At 42.6% G+C, this 18,018-nt stretch overlaps 1 protein-coding gene across 1 annotated transcript in view; it reads left to right on the top strand.

Annotated features, from left to right (window-relative positions):
- Positions 1–6,593: 6,593 nt before the first annotated feature.
- Positions 6,594–18,018, top strand: part of SRPK1 (SRSF protein kinase 1) — a 69,830-nt gene continuing 58,405 nt past the window's right edge. The window contains 3 exon segments of the mRNA XM_055406141.2: positions 6,594–6,626; positions 6,628–6,651; positions 6,653–7,197. Coding sequence (XP_055262116.1) covers positions 6,594–6,626; positions 6,628–6,651; positions 6,653–7,197 — 602 coding nt within the window.

Genomic DNA, 18,018 nt, shown 5'->3' with positions numbered 1-18,018 from the left:
CCTCAGCCTTTATCAGGTTGAGGAAGTTCTATTTCTAGTTTGTTGAATGTGTTGCACAGGGATAATTTCAAAAAGTTATTTTAGTGAGGAAGGAGACAAAGTGTTTTTGTGTTTTGGGCTGTGCTGGGTCTTCGATGCTGTGCACGGGCTGACTCTAGTTGTGGTGAGCAGAGTGCCTCTCCAGTTGTGGTGCGAGGGCTTCTCATTGCAGGGGCTTCTCTCATTGTGGAGCATGGGCTCTAGGGCTTGTGAGGTCAGTAGCTGTGGCACGAGCTTAGTTTCTCTGAGGTATGTGAATCTTCCTGGACCAGGGATCAAACCCGAGTCCCCTGCATTGGTAGGTGGATTCTTTACCACTGAGTCACCAGAGAAGTCCAAGGAAGTAAAATGTTGGAAAGTTCAAATTCAAGTTCCTCAGAAGCTCTAAGCTCCCTGCTATACCCCCCAGCACCAAACACAGTGCCTGCATAAAGAAAGGGTCCGATCAGCATTAGTGGAGCAAACTACCTCCCACCTTGCCCCTTGCACTTTATACTCCAGCGATGCTAAGCTGTTTATGGTTCCCCACGTGGGGCTTCAGCCCTGCCTTCTGTTCCCAGCTGACGTCTATTCGATGCTCTCCAGTGCTGCACAGTGTCATCTCATTCAGGAGATGTCTCTCTCCTTACCCCTCCTCAAATCCTGAGCTGAGAGGGCCTCTCTTTTTTTGTGCTCCTGTGGTACTTCATGCATCTACTGTATTTATAATATGGTATGTGGTGAAGGGTAGGAATTTGAGAGCCTGGCTGCGCTGATTCAAAACTCTACCGCTGACTATATAGTTTGTGTGACTTTGGTTGTACCTCAGCTTCCTCATCTGTCAAACACAGATGATAATAATAGTGTTGACCGCACAGAGTTGTTTGAGGGATGAGGGACAACAGTGTCCAGGAAACAATCATTACTATATAAGGATGAACAGCTATCTGTATATGTATAAATGGCTCACTTGGCTGTACACCTGAAACTAACACAACATTGTAAGTCAACTATATCCTCCCCCCCCAATTTTTTTTTTTAATAATTAACTATTAGGTCCTACTGGGCAAGGTCTATGTTTTTTTCTTCTCTGCTTCTTGAAGCCCTTAGTCTCACGCCTGGGCTGCAGCAGGTACTTCATAAATGCTTGTCCTGAGGGTGGGCCTGGTGGAAAGGATTTGAAAGAAGGAAAAGAAAAACAGATCTGATATTGCATAGCAGGTAGAAATCAGAACTCAAATGTCTAAACCATATTGCCCATTTTTATGTGTTTCCCAAACTGTTTTATTTTGGCACCAAGATTGCCAAACTTTAGAAATTAAACCTGCAGTCAGAGCCTTCAAAAGGGCAGAGACCCCAAAGAACATACACAGGTCATAGGAGCTGTTCTGTGGCTGCCTTCCAGTGAAGGTTAACAAATGTGTTTGGCAAATTTTAGTCAAAACTCGCTTCCTTTATATCCCAGGAGTGAGGATGTGGGGCAGACAAATCCTCATCATGCAGACTTGTCTGGTAGAAGTTCATCACCAAGTATAAAGAACTTAGAGTTGGACCTGATCAGCTTAGGTCAGTAACACCCTACTGCATCCCCAGCGTACCTCCAGGGAGCAGAGAAGGGGCTCCACCTGCCTCCAGAATTGCCAGTCTCTGTGACCTCCTCATTGCTAGAGAACCCGCACCCCCAACCTTCATGCTGTGGCCAGAGGAGGCCATCTAAGAGGAGGCAAGAGTTTCCCAGCCCAACAAGCCAAGGCTTTTATTCTTATATATCCTCTACCTACTCCCCTCAACTCTTCAGTCCAGTACAATTTCCTTGTGAAGTTTAAGATTTTTTTTTTTTTAATTTTTTGGTTGCACCACACAGCCTCTTAGTTACCCAAGCAGGGATCAAACCTGTGTTGCTTGCATTGGCAGCACAATCTTAACCACTGGACTGCCAGGGAAGTCTCAAAAGTGAAAGTTGCTTAGTCCTGTCCAAGTCTTTGCAACCCCAAGGGCTATACAACCCATGGAATTCTCCAGGCCAGAATACTTGAGTGGGTAGCCTTTCCTTTCTCCAGGGGATCTTCCCAACCCAGGGATCGAGCCCAGGTCTCCTGCACTGTGGGCAGACTCTTTACCAGCTGAGCCTCAGGGAAGCTTTTATAGAACAAAACCAGAAAAGGGTTTATATCTCCAAACAATTTCAGTTCTCAAGCCTCTCCAGGGACCAGGGAGCCCAAGAGGCTGACTTACTCACTTGAAAACTGCTGTCTGCTTTGGGTGGAGCCTACTGACTGCCCAGACAGGCTGTGCTGGATATTCTATTTGCCCCTCCAGACTCACCCTCCGCCCTCTCCACCCTGCTCTGTGCTTTGGAAGGCTGGCTTGCCTGGACTGTATCACCCAGGCACCCCTGTCTTCTAACTTCCAGTTGGGTTTTGTGAATGGGAGGCACTAGCCGGAAAGGATGATTAGATAAAGAAGCTGGGTGTTAATTTCCCTGCTGGGTGACAGCTGGGGCTTCCCCAGTGGCCCCAATGTAAAAATCTGCCTGTCAACGCAGGAGACATAAGAGACGCATGTTCAATCCCTGGGTCGAGAAGATCCCCTGGAGGAGGGCATGGCAACCTACTCCAGTATTCTTCCCTGGAGAATCCCATGGACAGAGGAGCCTGGTGGGCTACAATCCATAGGGTCACACAGTCAGACACAACTGAAGTGACTTAGCACACACACACAAGTGATGGTTATATCCCTTTATCAAAGGGCACAGCTGTATTCAGGCAGTGCTTTCTTACCACTCCAGCTCTGTTATGGGTTGAATTGTACCCTCTCCCCAAAGACGTATTGGTATCCTATCCCCCAGGACCTCAGAAGGTGACCTTTTGGAGATAGGGTCTTTACAGAGGTAATCAAGTTAAAATGAGCTCTTGAGAATGGGTCCTAATCCAATATAGCTGATGCCTTTATGAAAAGGGGAAATCTGGACATAAATCAAGACACACATAAAGAGAAGATGATCTGAAGAGACATGGAACGGGAAGTCACCCACAAGCCAAGGAAAGAGGACAAATCCTTCCCTCATAATTTTCAGAAGTGCTGACACCTTGATTTCAGACTTCTAGCCTCTAGAGTTGTGAGACAATACATATCTGTTGTTGAAGCCACCTGGTCTGTGATATCTTTTTGATGACCTCATGGCACGTGGGATCTTAGTTCCCCTACTAGAGATCGAACCTGTTCCCCCTGCATAGGAAGTGCAGAGTCTTAACCACTGGACCACCAGGGAAGTCCCTATGGTACTTTGTTAAGGTAACCCTGGCAAACTAACACAAGCCCTCATTGGGTTCTGGTAACACCTCACCCCTTGTTTTTTTGGGCCAAGGGTGGTAAACACTCCCACTATTGCTAGTCCCTGGATGCCTCGCCATCCCTAGCTGGTTTCCCCAAAGCCCCTCAATCCCTTTATTCAGTTCTATCCAATTATTCTGTTGACTGTGCCATGTTTCCTGATACTCAAGCCTACAATGTAATTATATTTCTCCAATATACTTCACAAAACTATCACAAAGGCAAGAGAAAGTTCTGTTGGGGTTCTCCAATCATGCAGATGTCTACTGGGAATCTTATTCAAATAAAGCATCTGTTTTACTCTCACTTTCTTCTTCTCTTGTCTATTTCATCTCCCAGGACACAGGGAAAGCCATAAGGGGAAGTGATACTTTGGATTTAATTCAGATAAAAACTTTGAGAGTTTGTGGTAATCAAGCCAGGCAATGTTGGGTGTGATGAAATAAGTATGCTACACTGAGGTGCTCATATTTCAAAATTCCAAAGAAGCATTAGGGAAGATCCAGGGAGGTCTTAAAAAATAAATTAGCTCATAAGGAATGGGATCTTTGCAGAAATTAAATTCTCACACTGCCCATAAGCAACAAAACCACAACGATTTATGTTCTCTGAATAATTCTACTTTTAAAAGAACTTGCAGAAAAACAGTTGTGGGAGAGGAGTATGCATGTAGTTGAGAATAAATACCAAAGAATGGCCACCACTTTTAAGAATAACTTCTGGAAGGGTAAAATCCAAAATAGATTAAGCCTTGTGAAATGGGGGTGGGGGTGATTTTTAAGGTTACATTTAAAGCAAGAAGCATTAAAAAAAATGGTATAGGCTTTAGAATAAGGGAAAAGCTAAGTAAGCCAGCTTATGTGAACAATTATAGAAACTGTAGAAAAAGTGTGAAGAACTGAAGCATGCTGGGAGAATGGGGGAAAACAGAAGAAAGAAAAAAATGGTCAATTCTGGGAACTCAGTCCAATAAACTTGACATTGACTCCGGAAAAATTCTCAAATGAGTTATTAAATAGAGGGCTGATAAGCTCTTAAGAGAGAGAAGCAACAGTCACTCAGGGTCAGAATAGGTGTGACTGATTCATGCCAAGCTACACGTTCCTTTTTGATGGATCTGCACTAACCTATTTGGGTTTGAGCACAGCTCTCCAACTGTCCCTCTCAGTGTTTTCTCTTCCTCATCCAGACCTTTCTCATAAACTGCACATCATTTGTGTTTTGGCTATACCCTGTGGTTTCTGGGATTCTTAGTTCTCTGACCTGGGATCGAACCTGGGACCTTGGCAATGAGAGCTTGGAGTCTTATCTGCTGGACAACCAGGGAATTCCCACATCATTTATTCTTTGATTAGACAAATATTTGGCACCTAGTAAGTGTCAGACACCCTAATAAGTGCTTGTTAGTGAGGATACACCAAGGAAAACCCAAGCAGCACTCCACCTCCCATAGAATTTACTTTCTGTGGGAAGTAATTTCCCCATTCTGGGACTTTTCCTGAGCCACCAGCACTCTCCTGTCTTTTCTAAACCCTGAGCAAGCAGAATCCTCAGACTCTAGGGTTTCACTGTCTGCCCCAAATCTCCTTTTGTTTTCAAGGATAGAACTCAGAGGAAACTGGGTTGTAGTTTTCCTTGGACAACAGGTACTGTCCTCTTTTGCAATCTGCCTAGAAATGCTATCATTCAGGTTCCCTGCAACAGATATTAATTATCTAAATTTCAAATTTGGCAAACCTACATTTCCAGCCTCACGTTCTACTTCATCTCTTCAGTCATTACCAGCCTCAGTCCTCGCCTGTAGGTGTCCAAGCCTGTGTCCTTTTGCTCAATTGATTTTCTCATTCAGGAATGTGTGACATCTCCTCCACCTCTGGAAATCCTACACATTTCCCAAGACCCAGCACAAAAGCTGTCTCCTCCCTGGCTGGACTTAATGACCTACTTTGCTCAATAAAATCCTGCCCAAGCCCCCATGCTTGACCTGTACAGTATTATTGTACTTTCATCTTCCCTTCTCAGTTAATTAATTACTTCTCAGTCTTCCCCACTAGAGTCTAACTTCTAGAAGAGCAAGGATCTGCAGGCTTCCATCTGTCCCGCTGTAGTAATTTACAAAGGGGTTGGCAAACTAAGGCCCGAACCAAGAATGGTTGAAATCATGGGAAGAGATCAACAGAAAAATAGTATTTCATGATACCGGAAAATTACATTAAATTCAAGTTTCAGGGACCATAAATAAAGCTTGTTTTGAGCACTGAGAAGCTTTTGAGCTCTAGTGGCAGAGCTGAATAGTTAACAGATCTTATGATCCCCAAGCCTTTAAGTTTACTACATGGCCCTTTACAGAAAAACTTTTCTAACCCTGCTATACAACAAGTATTTGATGACTGATCACTGTGTCAGGACACCAAGGTTCTGAGTACATATCCCCTCCGACTTAGCTTATTTGTGTAGTGGAAGTAATAACTATCTTGCCTTTAAGATGTCATGAACATCAAATGAGAAAACGCACTTAGAAAAGTATAAAACTTCTATAAAGAAAACTGCGTGTATCTGTACTGAAAAGTTGATACAGTGGTAAAATAAGGAAATACTAAGTTTTATCCTCCCTCTTCCTTTGTTTCACAGTCTTCATTTGACTTTGTACGAGAAAACTCACTTTTAAAGTCTTTGCTTTTCAAGTAACGATAAAGTCACAGGTTCCTTCCTTCCAGTCCTTGCGTTGCTCCTACTTCTTTTTCTTGCTTGTCATCTCTCCCTCAATTTTCCTCACAGAGTTTCTCAACTGGCCCTCACAATAGCGCAGTGGAGGGACTGGGATACATCTGATTACTCCCTTTTACAGACCAGGAAACCAAGGCAGGTTACAGTGGGCTACGGAGCTCTGACTCAGCACGCAGGGAACCCTCTAGGCCACCCTGTTGGCCATTGCTCAGGGGGCGACCGCCCGGCGAGCAGAATGAAGCTCGTACTGCGAGGCTTCCAGGCTCGGTTCTCAAACTCCCCGCGCGCGCTCACCCTCTGCGTTCTGCCCCGTCCTCCTCCCCCGTCCTTCACGCCCTCCCCTGCGCGCGAGCAGGTGGTAGGCGCCGCGCTCAGCGCGCAGGCGCGCGCCGTCGTGGGCGGGGCGGGGCGGGCGCCGGGGGGCGGGGCGTACACGGGCTGGGTTTGGGGCCGCGGCGGGAGAGGGAGTCACCGCCACTCGAGTGCGCAGGCGCCTGGCGGTTACCGGTCTCGCCATGGAGCGGAAAGGTGAGCGGTGGAGCGGCCTCCCGCCACGAGGGGCAACGGCCGCCGGGGGCGAGGCCCGGGTCACCGCCGGGAGCTTCGCCTAACCGCCGCCGTCCGGTCCCCGGGCGTGCGGCACCCCTCCACTGAGGTGGCGCCGCCCTTCACCCCCGGCTTCTGGGCTGCGGGTCCGCGCCCCTCAGCTCGGGCGTCCTTCCGCGCCGGCAGTCATCGCCCCTTGTTCCCCGCCAGGCCGGCCCGCGACTTGGAGCCGCTCCAGGGCCCGGCCCTCGGCCGGCGAGGCCGACCGCCGCTCGCCAGCTCCCTGACCCGGCCCGAGCCCCCTCCGGCGCGCCCCGCCTGGGCGCTGGTTTGCGCCCCGTGGGCCGCCAGCCCCCCGAGCGGCCGCCCAGCAGACGACGCGGCCCTCGGCCCGGAGCCGCCCCTCAGGCAGCCCCGGCGCCCGGGCCTCGCACCCCTGCTGGGTCTCCACCCTCACCTTGGTCGCCTCCTTTTCTCCCCATTCGCCCTTCATCCATCCCTCTCTCCTGCAGTGCTTGCGCTCCAGGCCCGAAAGAAAAGGACCAAGGCCAAGAAGGACAAAGCCCAGAGGAAGTGAGTCTCGCACCCCAACATCCCGTTCTCTGGGTCTGTCCCCGCGCTTCCTCTCCTCCGGTTTCACGCCTGGAACGTTCACGGGGTCTGGGGCACCCGGGCGGCCCCGGCCACATGGCCTCGGGGCGGCCTTGGAGGGTTGCGCCCCTAGAACCATGTGGGAGGGAGCTTCGGTTGCTGAAGGTCTGGATCTGAGCAGCCCGGCGCCTGCTGGAAATGGGCTATTGGCGGAGGACCGGAGCAGCCCGGGCCATTACCTTCCCAACTGCAGGATGAGGCACCGGCTCCCCGAGTTTGGGCCTCAGCACCGAGCTGTTGGATCATGATCAGTTTGTGAACTCTGTTCTCTTTCCATACCTGCTTCGCAACGTCTTAACTTGCCTCCTACGTGTGCAGGGTAGGCGGCCAGGGAATTCTTGAATGAATTTTCCGACTTTCGGTCTGCCAGCCTACACGCTCCCTTTTATAGAGGAGGGCAGGCGCTTTCCCCCCTGGGTTAGGCAACTTCCTGAGTCTGCAGGCGCCTTCTCGCGGTGTGCAGGCAGCCCCCTGGTCTGCAGCCAGTTTCGGTTGCTGCTTGTCTTGCGCTGAATGCAGAGGCCTTCTGGAGTGGGCATCGCAGCAGTGGCGGGAAGTTGTTTAGCCAACGCCGTTACGGATTCTGGCATGGTTTGTTCAGTGCCACAGGCCCATTTTTATCAGCAGGATGCATAATCGTGGTTTAGCGCTATTGTGGGAAACACAAAAGTTGGTCAGAGCTTCATAAAAACGCCCAGTAGAGGGCTTCTGCAAGTGAGGTTTAGTCTGAAGAACTTTAAACTCACGTTTAATTGCAGAGGGCCTTGGGGGGAAAAATGCATTATTTTCTGGACACTTTTCCATTTACTTGGGTCTACCTGGAGTTGTACACCATCTACGTCTTTGTGAGCTGATGAAACTCATTTCCGAGGCTTCCCTAGGTTTCCTTTCTGAGTGATAATACAAGATCCGGGTATGTGTGCGTGTGTGTATTGTTTTGGGTGGCTACCTAGTGTTTCAGGAGAGCAATTAATGACTTCTATCAATATAGCTAAAGTAGACGAACTCACCTCTTGCTTCGTTTCAGTCAACTTTTTTAGGAAATTTTTTATTTTGCGAAGTGCTTGGTAACTAGTGTATTTAAATTGTATGTATTTGATTTGCCTCTTGATTATCCGTATATGGATGATTCAAAAACCAGTTTTTACTCAGGTTTAATAGAAGCAACAAGGAGCTAACCTGGTTTTCCGGTGCAGCGGGAATTTAAATGTTACTGTGTGTGTGTGTTTTGTTTGTCCACATCTGTGGAGCTGATATGAATGTGTTATATGTTTTCTGCTGATGTAAGGAGGTGGTGATTTTATTACTCACTGTATTATTTAGAATTCTTTGTTCTCTCCATAAGGAAATTAACCTTGATATTAGCCTGAATCAGCCTATAATTTGGGAGGTAAATATAGTAGGGGTGATCATATACTTTATTTTTAACCAGATACTCATTACTTTGGGTTATCTATTTAGACCGTATGTTTTATTCGTAAAGCTGAGTATATGTATTTTGGATTGTCTGTTACTCCTCCATTCACCACCGTGGGTAACTTAAGAGTTACTTGCACAAAAACAAGTGAATACTTCATATAATGAGCAGTTACTGTACAACCTTGATTCTTTTAACCACCCCCATTTACGTGTAGTTTCAGAGGTGCTTTATTTTTTTATTTTAATTAATATTTTGATTTGGAGGGGACAGGTTTCTCCAGCCTCCTTTTAAGTACCCGAGATGTCTAATTAATTAGCTTGGTTAGAGAACTATGTCAGAAGTTCAAGCCCCATTTAACTCAGGTAACCTGACTCTATTCCATGACTTCTGACTGCACTCCTGATTTCCAGTCATTTTGCAAAGGCAGGCTGCTAGTTACCAGATTAGTCAGGGAGAAAGTCTAAGAAAAAACATGCCATAGTTTAGTCTTTGGACCTTGGATTACTTAGTTAGGGAAATAGTCTTATATGTTACGACTGGTAGCTCAGTCATAATGAAAACTTATCAGGACTTGTTTAAAAAAAAAAGCATTTAAATTAATAATTTTAGAAAATTTTAATGTAAAACAGTAAATGACATCCTAGTAATTTAGTCCTGGTGTGGTACAGGTAGAAAGGATTTTTAGTCTCTTTATCTTGTGGATCTTAATACTGGAATACTTTAAAGAATATGCCCAGGGAGCTGCACCTGTTTGTAGCAGTGTCAAAACTGGAATCCAGTGTTCCTATTGTCCAGTTCAGTGCTCTTTAGGATTTGTTTCCTTTCTGTTCTTTTAACTGCTGAAAGATCTGACTTGGGGATCTTTAGTTGTCTTACTTGGGGAATTCCTTCTCCATTTCACTTTTTCACACACTGTACTCTCATTTACTGATGTTAACTAGTTGGTGACAGTTTCTATTTTATTTATAGATAAGGAAATTGAGATTCACCAGATTACCCACCTAGAAAACTTGAAGCTAGGATTCTAACCCAGATCTGACACACCCCAAAGTTCTGGTATATCTCCCAATGACAATTCCTTTTGGTGTATCTAAGGACAATTATGGTAGAGGCCAAGTGAACAAAGGCTTCTGAATAAAGGACCTCAGGATGCCTTGGTGTTGAGGTACACGTTCATCATCCCCTGGATATGTCTGTTTTTAAAGGATAGTGTTCTATCTCTCTTTGAGAGTTAAGTTTTCAATGTGTATATCAAAAGCTGTGTGCCTTTATTTGTTTATTATAATTTTATAATTTAATGTGATTTACATCTGCATTTGAAATTGTATGGAATAGAAACATATATAGATGTACATATATTATATAGAAATATATGTGTTTCTATTTCACAGAATCATATAATTCCAGAATAGATTTCATAACTGATTATTATGTAGCTTAAGAGTTAGTTTGGACAGTAATTTACACTGTATTTGCAGTTAAAGAACTTTATAGAGTTAGTATAAATTTGGTAGTAAAATTTTTTGAGCTGGAGAAGTGCTTTTGCTCATTTTAGCACTCATATATGAAGTCAGAGGGGAGGAGGTTTTATTCCTTAATTTTCCAAAAATGTAATTGAAAACTCAGAAGGGACAATACTTTGAAAAAAATTTCAACATTTTTATCCAGTAGAGTACATAAACTTGAAACAGTTTTTTAAAAATTAAATGGTATTAGATGTGTTTTATGTTTAACAATGTACCTTGAAAATTGGTTCTGCCCCAGTTCCATATAGTGCAGGATTACCATTTTTTTTTAAAGGTCTGCCTTTTTCATCATTTTAGGAATGGTTCCATATCAAGATGCTAGATAGTAGCTTCATTTAGCATTCCTTCAAATGGATGGACCATAATTTATTTTAGTTCCTATTAATAAACATGCATATACTTTTTAAGACAAAAATAGAATTATTGAATATATTTTTTCCTAGTTAACATTACCAGTAACATTTTTTACAACTTAAGTATTTCATATAGTTTTAAACATTCCACTATAGGCTATTAATTCACAGCTAAAATGGAATAGTCTTTTGGATTACCATTGCTCCCATCAGTGATTATTTCCTTAGGATAAATTCTTAGACGTGGTAAATTCTTAGACGTTAGTGTGTAAATTTAAAAAATTTTAAGTTCATATTGTCAAAGTTTTCTCCAGAAAAAGTTTCTTCAGCTCCTATTCATTAAACACTTAGAAGCAGTTTATTTTAATGGGAGGATACAAAGAATAAACAGTAGACATCATAAGTAAATTACATAGTGTATTAAGTGATAAGGTGGAAAACAGAGGAAGATGAGAGGGATTGAGAAGCCGGGATGGGGGTGCAGTTTTAAGTAGGGTGAAGGAAGCCACATTACTAAGGTGACTCTTGAAGGAGGACGGCTGCAGGCAGAGTGTTAGGAATAGGAATGTTATTCCAGCTCCTGCTTAGCCTCCAGGACTGGGCAGTATTACTTGAAAAAGTGTCTCAAAACTGGTAATCGACGAGATATCTTAATTTCTTTTATTACTAACAAAGTTGACCATTTGGAGGATATTATTGGCCAGCTACTATCTTTTGCCCATTTTTATGTTGGATGTTGATTCTTTTCTTAATCTTAAGAGCTAATTGATAAGAATATAGCTTTTGTTACGTGGCAGGTTTGTATTTCCCTCAACTTCATAGCCTTTCAGATTGCACTTACAGTGTGTTTTTGACATAAATTAACTTTTTAAAATGTGGCTAATATATCTTTTTCTTTGCTTTCTGAAATTTTCAAAGGTAATTGTCAACTGTCTGATGTTTAAAAAACAGTGGCATTTTTAATTTTGTGTGATTCCATTAAAATCTGTGCTTGAAAAATTATATACTAGTAAAATTTCAATTTTAGAATTGCTGTTATCAGAAATGTTTTCTTGTCTTCTTTCTCAGTAAGTTTATATATGTTAGTAAATTTTATTTCTGTTAGAGTTTCTTCTATAGCAAGACCCAGAGACTTTACCGTGTTCCTTTAGATTGCTTGAAACCAGCAACTTGTTGAAATGCTAAAAGTGACTATTGCTTAGGAACTCCTTTGTTAAAAATCAAGAAAAGACAGGCTGGTCAACAAAAATTCATTTTTATCATATTTTTAGACCTGGTAGAATAACTGTAGCAAATATTTTTTTCCTCCCACCTTATATAGACTTTTGCCCAGTGTTTCCCAGATCCTGTCTCCCACCAGTGCTGGTCTGGGGACTAAGTTCATTTTTATATTGACTAAAGTACTTTTATGCTTCTCTCACTGTATCTGAAGTAATCCAAGCATATAAATTCAGATAGCTAGTAGTTTTAATGATTTAGCTGAAGAAATATAGGTATCTAAATATATTTTTACAGTTTTTCTTTGAATTTAAGATGCTATTAGTTTTTAATTCACCATTTTATTAAATACTCCCAATTAACCTGATAGCACCATTCATTATGTGTCTTTATTTCAGAGATATGAATTAGTGGGAAACATTTTCATGTTTAAATCTGTGAAATGCAGTAATTCCAAGGTTGTGCAGAATTGACAGCTTGATTATCAAGAGAAAATGGCAAAATTTGCCTCAACTTCAACAGTTATCAACTATGGCTGATGTTATTTCATCTGTATCTTCTACTTCCTTCCATCTTATTTTAAAGCAAACCCCACACATATCATTTGGTAAGATTGGGACTCTTCTTTTTTTTTAGGCCATATCATGTGGCATGAGGTATCTTAGTTCCCTGATCAGGGATTGAACATATACCCTTTGCACTGGGACCACGGGAGTCTTAACTACTGAACTGCCAAAGAAGTCTTGGACTCTTCCTTTTTAAATACATAACTACAGTACTATTATCACACCTAAAATTTTCTATCACACACGGGATCTTTTATTAGGTTGGTGCAAATGTAATGGCCATTTCAGACTGCGGATTTTAAATCATTATAATTAGGCTCAAACATCTTTATTAATCAAAATAGGGACCACTGTAGTCAACCTATTTTTGCCAACAAGAATTAAGTTTGTTTATTCCTGTAGTGTAAAAATCCATGCTTTGGGGTTTGACAAACTCTTGGAAAGCATTTTCTGCCTTATCTGGTTGTGGAATTGTTTTCCCTGCAACAAGTTTTCTAGATGCTTGAACAAGTGGTAGTTGGTTGGGGGGAGGTCAGGTGAATATGGCAGATGAGGCAAAACTTTGTAGTCCAATTCGTTCAGCTTTTGAAGCGGTCAGGTGTAGTGGAGAAGCATTGGGCCCTTTCTGTTAATCAGTGCTGGCTGTAGGCATTGCAGTTTTCGGTGCATCTCATCGATTTGTTGAGCATACTTCTCAGATGTAATGGTTTTGCTGGGATTCAGAAAGCTGTAGTGGATCAGATGGGCAGCCGACCACAAACAGTGACTATGACCTGTGTTTTGGAGCTTCTTCTCGGTCCAGCTACTGAGCTGGTCATTGCCAGTTGTCATATAAAATCCACTTTTGGTCGTACATCATGATCTGATTGAGGAATGATTCACTGTTGCATAGAGTAAGAGAAGACGACACTTCAAAATGATTTTTTTGATTTTCGGTCAGCTCAGCTTACTGAGCTTTTTCATCTTTCCAATTTGCTTGAAATGCCAAACAGTTGTAGAATGGTTGACACTGAGTTCTTCAGCAACTTCTTGTGTAGTTTTAGGAAGATTAGCTTCATTGATGGCTCTCAGTTGGTCATTGTAACTTCTGCTGACTGGCCACTATGCTCCTCATCGTGCAGACTCTGATCTCCTTTGCAAAACCTCTTGAGGCAGCCCCACACTGTTAGCAGTTCCTGGGCCAAATGCATTGTTGATATTATGAGTTGTCTCTGCTGCTTTATGACCCATTTTGAACTCAGAATCGCTTGAGGGACTCCCCTGGTGATACAGTGGATAAGAATACGCTTGCCAATGCTGGGAACATGGGTTCAGTCCCTGGTCTAGGAAGATTCCACACGCCTCGGAGCAACTAAGTCTGTGCATAACAACTGCTGAGCCCAGGCTCTTGAGCCTGCGAGCCGCAATTGCTAAGCCCATACTCCTAGAGCCTGTGCTCCATGACGAGAGAGGCCTTAGCACCGCAACCAAGAGTAGCTCCCACTTGCTGCAACTGAGAAAAGCCTGTGAGTAGTAGTGAAGACCCAGGGCAACCAAAAATAATAAATAGAAGTATAGAAAGATAAGAAAATTGTTCAGATTTGCTTTTTGTCTAACATCATTTCCATAATCCAAAATAAATATAAAACAAGTAACGTCATTAACAGCAAGTAATAAATCATTAGCAAAAAACCCCATAAAGTGAGAAATGCACATTGAAATGATCTATGACATAACCACATTTATTTAAGAATGTATTCCAACATCAAATGGCAAATTTCAACAGTGCAAAAACTGCAGTTTACTTTTTCACCAACCTGTTAGTTGTGGCATGGAAGTCATGGCATGGGGGATCTAGCTTCCCAACCAGGGATGAAACCTGGGCTTCCTGCATTGGAAGTGTGGAGTCTTAGCCTCTGGACCACTAGGGAAGTCCCTGTTTTGTGCAGCTTTATGGAGGTATAGTTTACATAAAGTGTGTATAGTTCAGTGGTTTTCAGTATGTTCACAGTCTTGCAAGCATCACCTCTATCTGGTAAGTTTGAAATATTTCCATCGCCTCAAAAAGAAATTCTGTACCCATTTACAGCCACTCCTCATTACCTCCCATTCTGTCTCACCTCCGGCCGTCAGCAACCACTAATTTACTTTTTTTTTCTCCATAGATTTGCCTAGGCTGGACGTTGTGTATAAATGGAATCCTACTATATGTGGGTCTTTTGTGACTGACTTCTCACACTGAGCATGTTTTTAATGCTCATGCATTTTGTAGCATGTATAGTTGTTATTTCTATCGATTGTCCTATTTTTGGCCAATTGGCGTCCCTTCATGATGGCTTCTAAGTAGTTTTGACTCAACCTGAGGCATTTTTTATCGTTTTTGGTGTCTGGTGTGACAGTTTGTCCAGACTCGTACATTTTCTGCCCCAGACTAGGAAGTAGCCCTTTCTCCAAGAATACTCTTTTAGTGAGAAATGACATTTAGAAATCACAATCTGGGCACTTATTTCTACTAAATTTTGTCATTGTTTCTAGGACTTGTCTATGGTTAGGAACTAAGTTGTGTTTTTTCTCTTTTAAAAAAATAATGAGTTTATGTTATACGTAAAAATCAAATTGAATGACCCAGGAATTTTCCTTAGATCGTACATCTTTATCTCCTTTCTCCCACATTATCAACCCCAGTTCTCAACAGCAGCAACATGACTTCATTTTCTTTTCCCACAGCATGAATACAAAATAGTCTGAGAATGACAATGTCAGTACTACCACCAGTAATATGATTATTGAAGAAAGCTGATGATTTCTTCAGATTGTTGTTCTTAGGGCTTAGTATTTCACTCAGGTTGTAGAGTCAAATTCCTGAGTTTTAAAGTTATATGAGCTAATTCCTTGCTGTGTGATTATGTTACCACCTGATACACAGATTCATTTGTTTAATTTTTGCTTCATTTTGCATCATCTTTGGCTTTTTAAAAAGCTTGTAGAGTTTGCGTCATCTGTGTTCTTAGTTTAGAATGAATATTGTATGTACAGTAATTTGTGATTGTGTTGATTTATTTTAGAATATGGCTTCTGAAGCATATGCTTAATAAGCCCAAAGGGAATGGTGATTATTAGAATATGGGTTGGGCTTTCTCATTTGTTCTGTGAGAAGATGAGTCATATTACCAGGTCTTCCAATTTTTTGAGAGACCCTGGAAATTTTTGTTTTAATGTGACTTTTAATTTTTAAAAAACTATTATAAAAGTTAGAGGCAGGGTTTTACAGCCTGCAGTTTGTTCAGTTCAGTCACTCAGTCGTGTCTGACTCTTTGTGACCCCATGAACTGCAGTACGCCAGGCCTCCCTGTCCATCACCAACTCCCGGAATCCACCCAAACCCATGTCCATTGAGTTGGTGATGCCATCCAGCCATCTCATCCTCTGTCGTCCCCTACTCCTCCTGCCCTCAATCTTTCCCAGCGTCAGGGTCTTTTCAAATGAGTCAGCTCTTCGCATCAGGTGGCCAAAGTATAGGAGTTTCAGCTTCAACATTAGTCCTTGCAATGAACACCCAGGCTGATCTCCTTTAGGGTGGACTGGTTGGATCTCCTTGCAGTCCAAGGGACTCTCAAGAGTCTTCTCCAACACCACAGTTCAAAAGCATCAATTCTTCAGCACTCAGCTTTCTTTATAGTCCAACTCTCACATCCATACATGACCACTAGAAAGACCATAGCCTTGACTAAACGGACCTTTGTTGACAAAGTAATGTCTCTGCTTTTTAATATGCTGTCTCGGTTGGTCATAACTTTCCTTCCAAGGAGTAAGTGTCTTTTAATTTCATGGCTGCAGTCACCATCTGCAGTGATTTTGGAGCCCGGAAAAATAAAGTCAGCCACTGTTTCCCCATCTATTTCCTGTGAAGTGATGGGACCAGATGCCATGATCTAAATTGTCTGAATGTTGAACTTTAAGCCAACTTTTTCACTCTCCTCTTTCACTTGCATCAAGAGGCTCTTGCCATAAGGGTGGTGTCATCTGCATATCTGAGGTTATTGATATTTCTCCCAGGAATCTTGATTCCACCTTGTGCTTCCTCCAGCCCAGTGTTCCTCATGATGTACTCTGCATATAAGTTAAATAAGCAGGGTGACAATATACAGCCTTGAGGTACTCCTTTTCCTATTTGGAACCAGTGTGTTGTTCCATGTCCAGTTCTAACTGTTGCTTCCTGACCCGCATACAGGTTTCTTAAGAACCAGGTCAGGTGGTCTGGCATTCCTATCTCTTTCAGAATTTTCCAGTTTGTAATCTCTGCCGTAGAGTCTTCAGGGTGAGAGTTAGTCATTAATTGGCTTAATCATTAGGACTAATACTGTCTTTAGCGCTTCTCCCTAAAGTTATAGTAAGCACAGTTGTGGAAAAGCCCCGTGGTTTTGTGTGCCTCTTACTAGAGGATTAACTTGAAATTTGAAAAAAGATCCGTGAGATTAGCTATGAAGACCACAGTATCTAGTTTTTTCAACTCCCTTAACACGTGGTTTCAGAAAGTTGTCAAAAACCACAAAATAAGTGGTTTATGCACAAAATATACAAAAAATACATGAAATATACTTCATTTTCAGAAAAGTATAGTAACCCTGGACAGAAAAGTTAGCTGGCAGGAGCTAGACAAATAAAAATCATACTCATATGTACAATGATGAGCTTGTGGTCATATAGATAAAGGTTAAGGTCAGATGTAATTCATTGCTATTGGGTAATTTATTGGTGGCTTAAATGCTTTGCACAGTAGATATTTAAAGATTTTCTATCAAAAAGTTTGAGAGCATTTGATATATATTTTAACTAGTACGTAAGAATTGTTACCAGTAGTGGTGAACAGTCATCAGTGACATGAAGTTTGGTGGTGGTATCGTGAGTCATGTTGATGACCTTTATATCGTGTTTAATTTACTCAAATTCTAAATTCTTTGTTTTGAGTGACTAGGCATTTTGAACAATGCTACCTGTCCTTTTGGGGGTGGACTTATGGAGAACCTGAAATACTAAAGTAGTCTTATTTTGTAACTAATAATAAAGGTAATTTTGGGGCAACTGTGTCTTGTCATTCATTTTGCTCTTGTTTGTGGTACTGCCCTTCAGCATGTGAAGGATCATGAATGTCTTTTCAACCAAGCTGTTTAACCACAGATGTTGGGTCCTTTCTATACAAGAGCTTGATGGCAAGATCCCTTGATACTCTTTTTCTCTTCTATGACTACCTTTGCTTTTGAGAATAGATTTTGCACGAATTGTATGTTGCGTATTTCTTTGCTAGCGTTAAGAATATAATGACATAAATTAGGTTAACTTATGCTTGTGTTGCTTCCCTTCCCTGGTGGCTCAGCGGTAAAGAATCTTGCCTGCAGTGCAGGAGACCACATTTCAGAATGGGAAGATCCTCCTGGAGGAGGGCATGGCATCCCACTCCAGTATTCTTGCCCTGAGAATCCTATGGACAGAGGAGCCTGGCGGGCTGCAGTCCATGAGGTTGCACAGAGTTGGACACGACTGAAGAGACTAAGCCGCAGCAGCCTGCTTGTGTTGCAGGTAGAAAGACAGTAGAGGTCTATGCTCTTCTCTGTGCAAGCACGCGTGCTCACTTGTGTCTGACTTTTTAAGACCCCATGGATTATAGCCCGCTAGGCTCCTCT

The sequence above is a fragment of the Moschus berezovskii genome, chromosome 23 (genome assembly GCF_049115385.1).
Source record: "Moschus berezovskii isolate FMDL1 chromosome 23, NW_MosBer_1.0, whole genome shotgun sequence".
NCBI classification, from domain to species: domain Eukaryota; kingdom Metazoa; phylum Chordata; class Mammalia; order Artiodactyla; family Moschidae; genus Moschus; species Moschus berezovskii.
The sequence above is the reverse complement of the archived record's forward strand: the minus strand, read 5'-3'. Positions and strand labels throughout refer to the sequence as shown.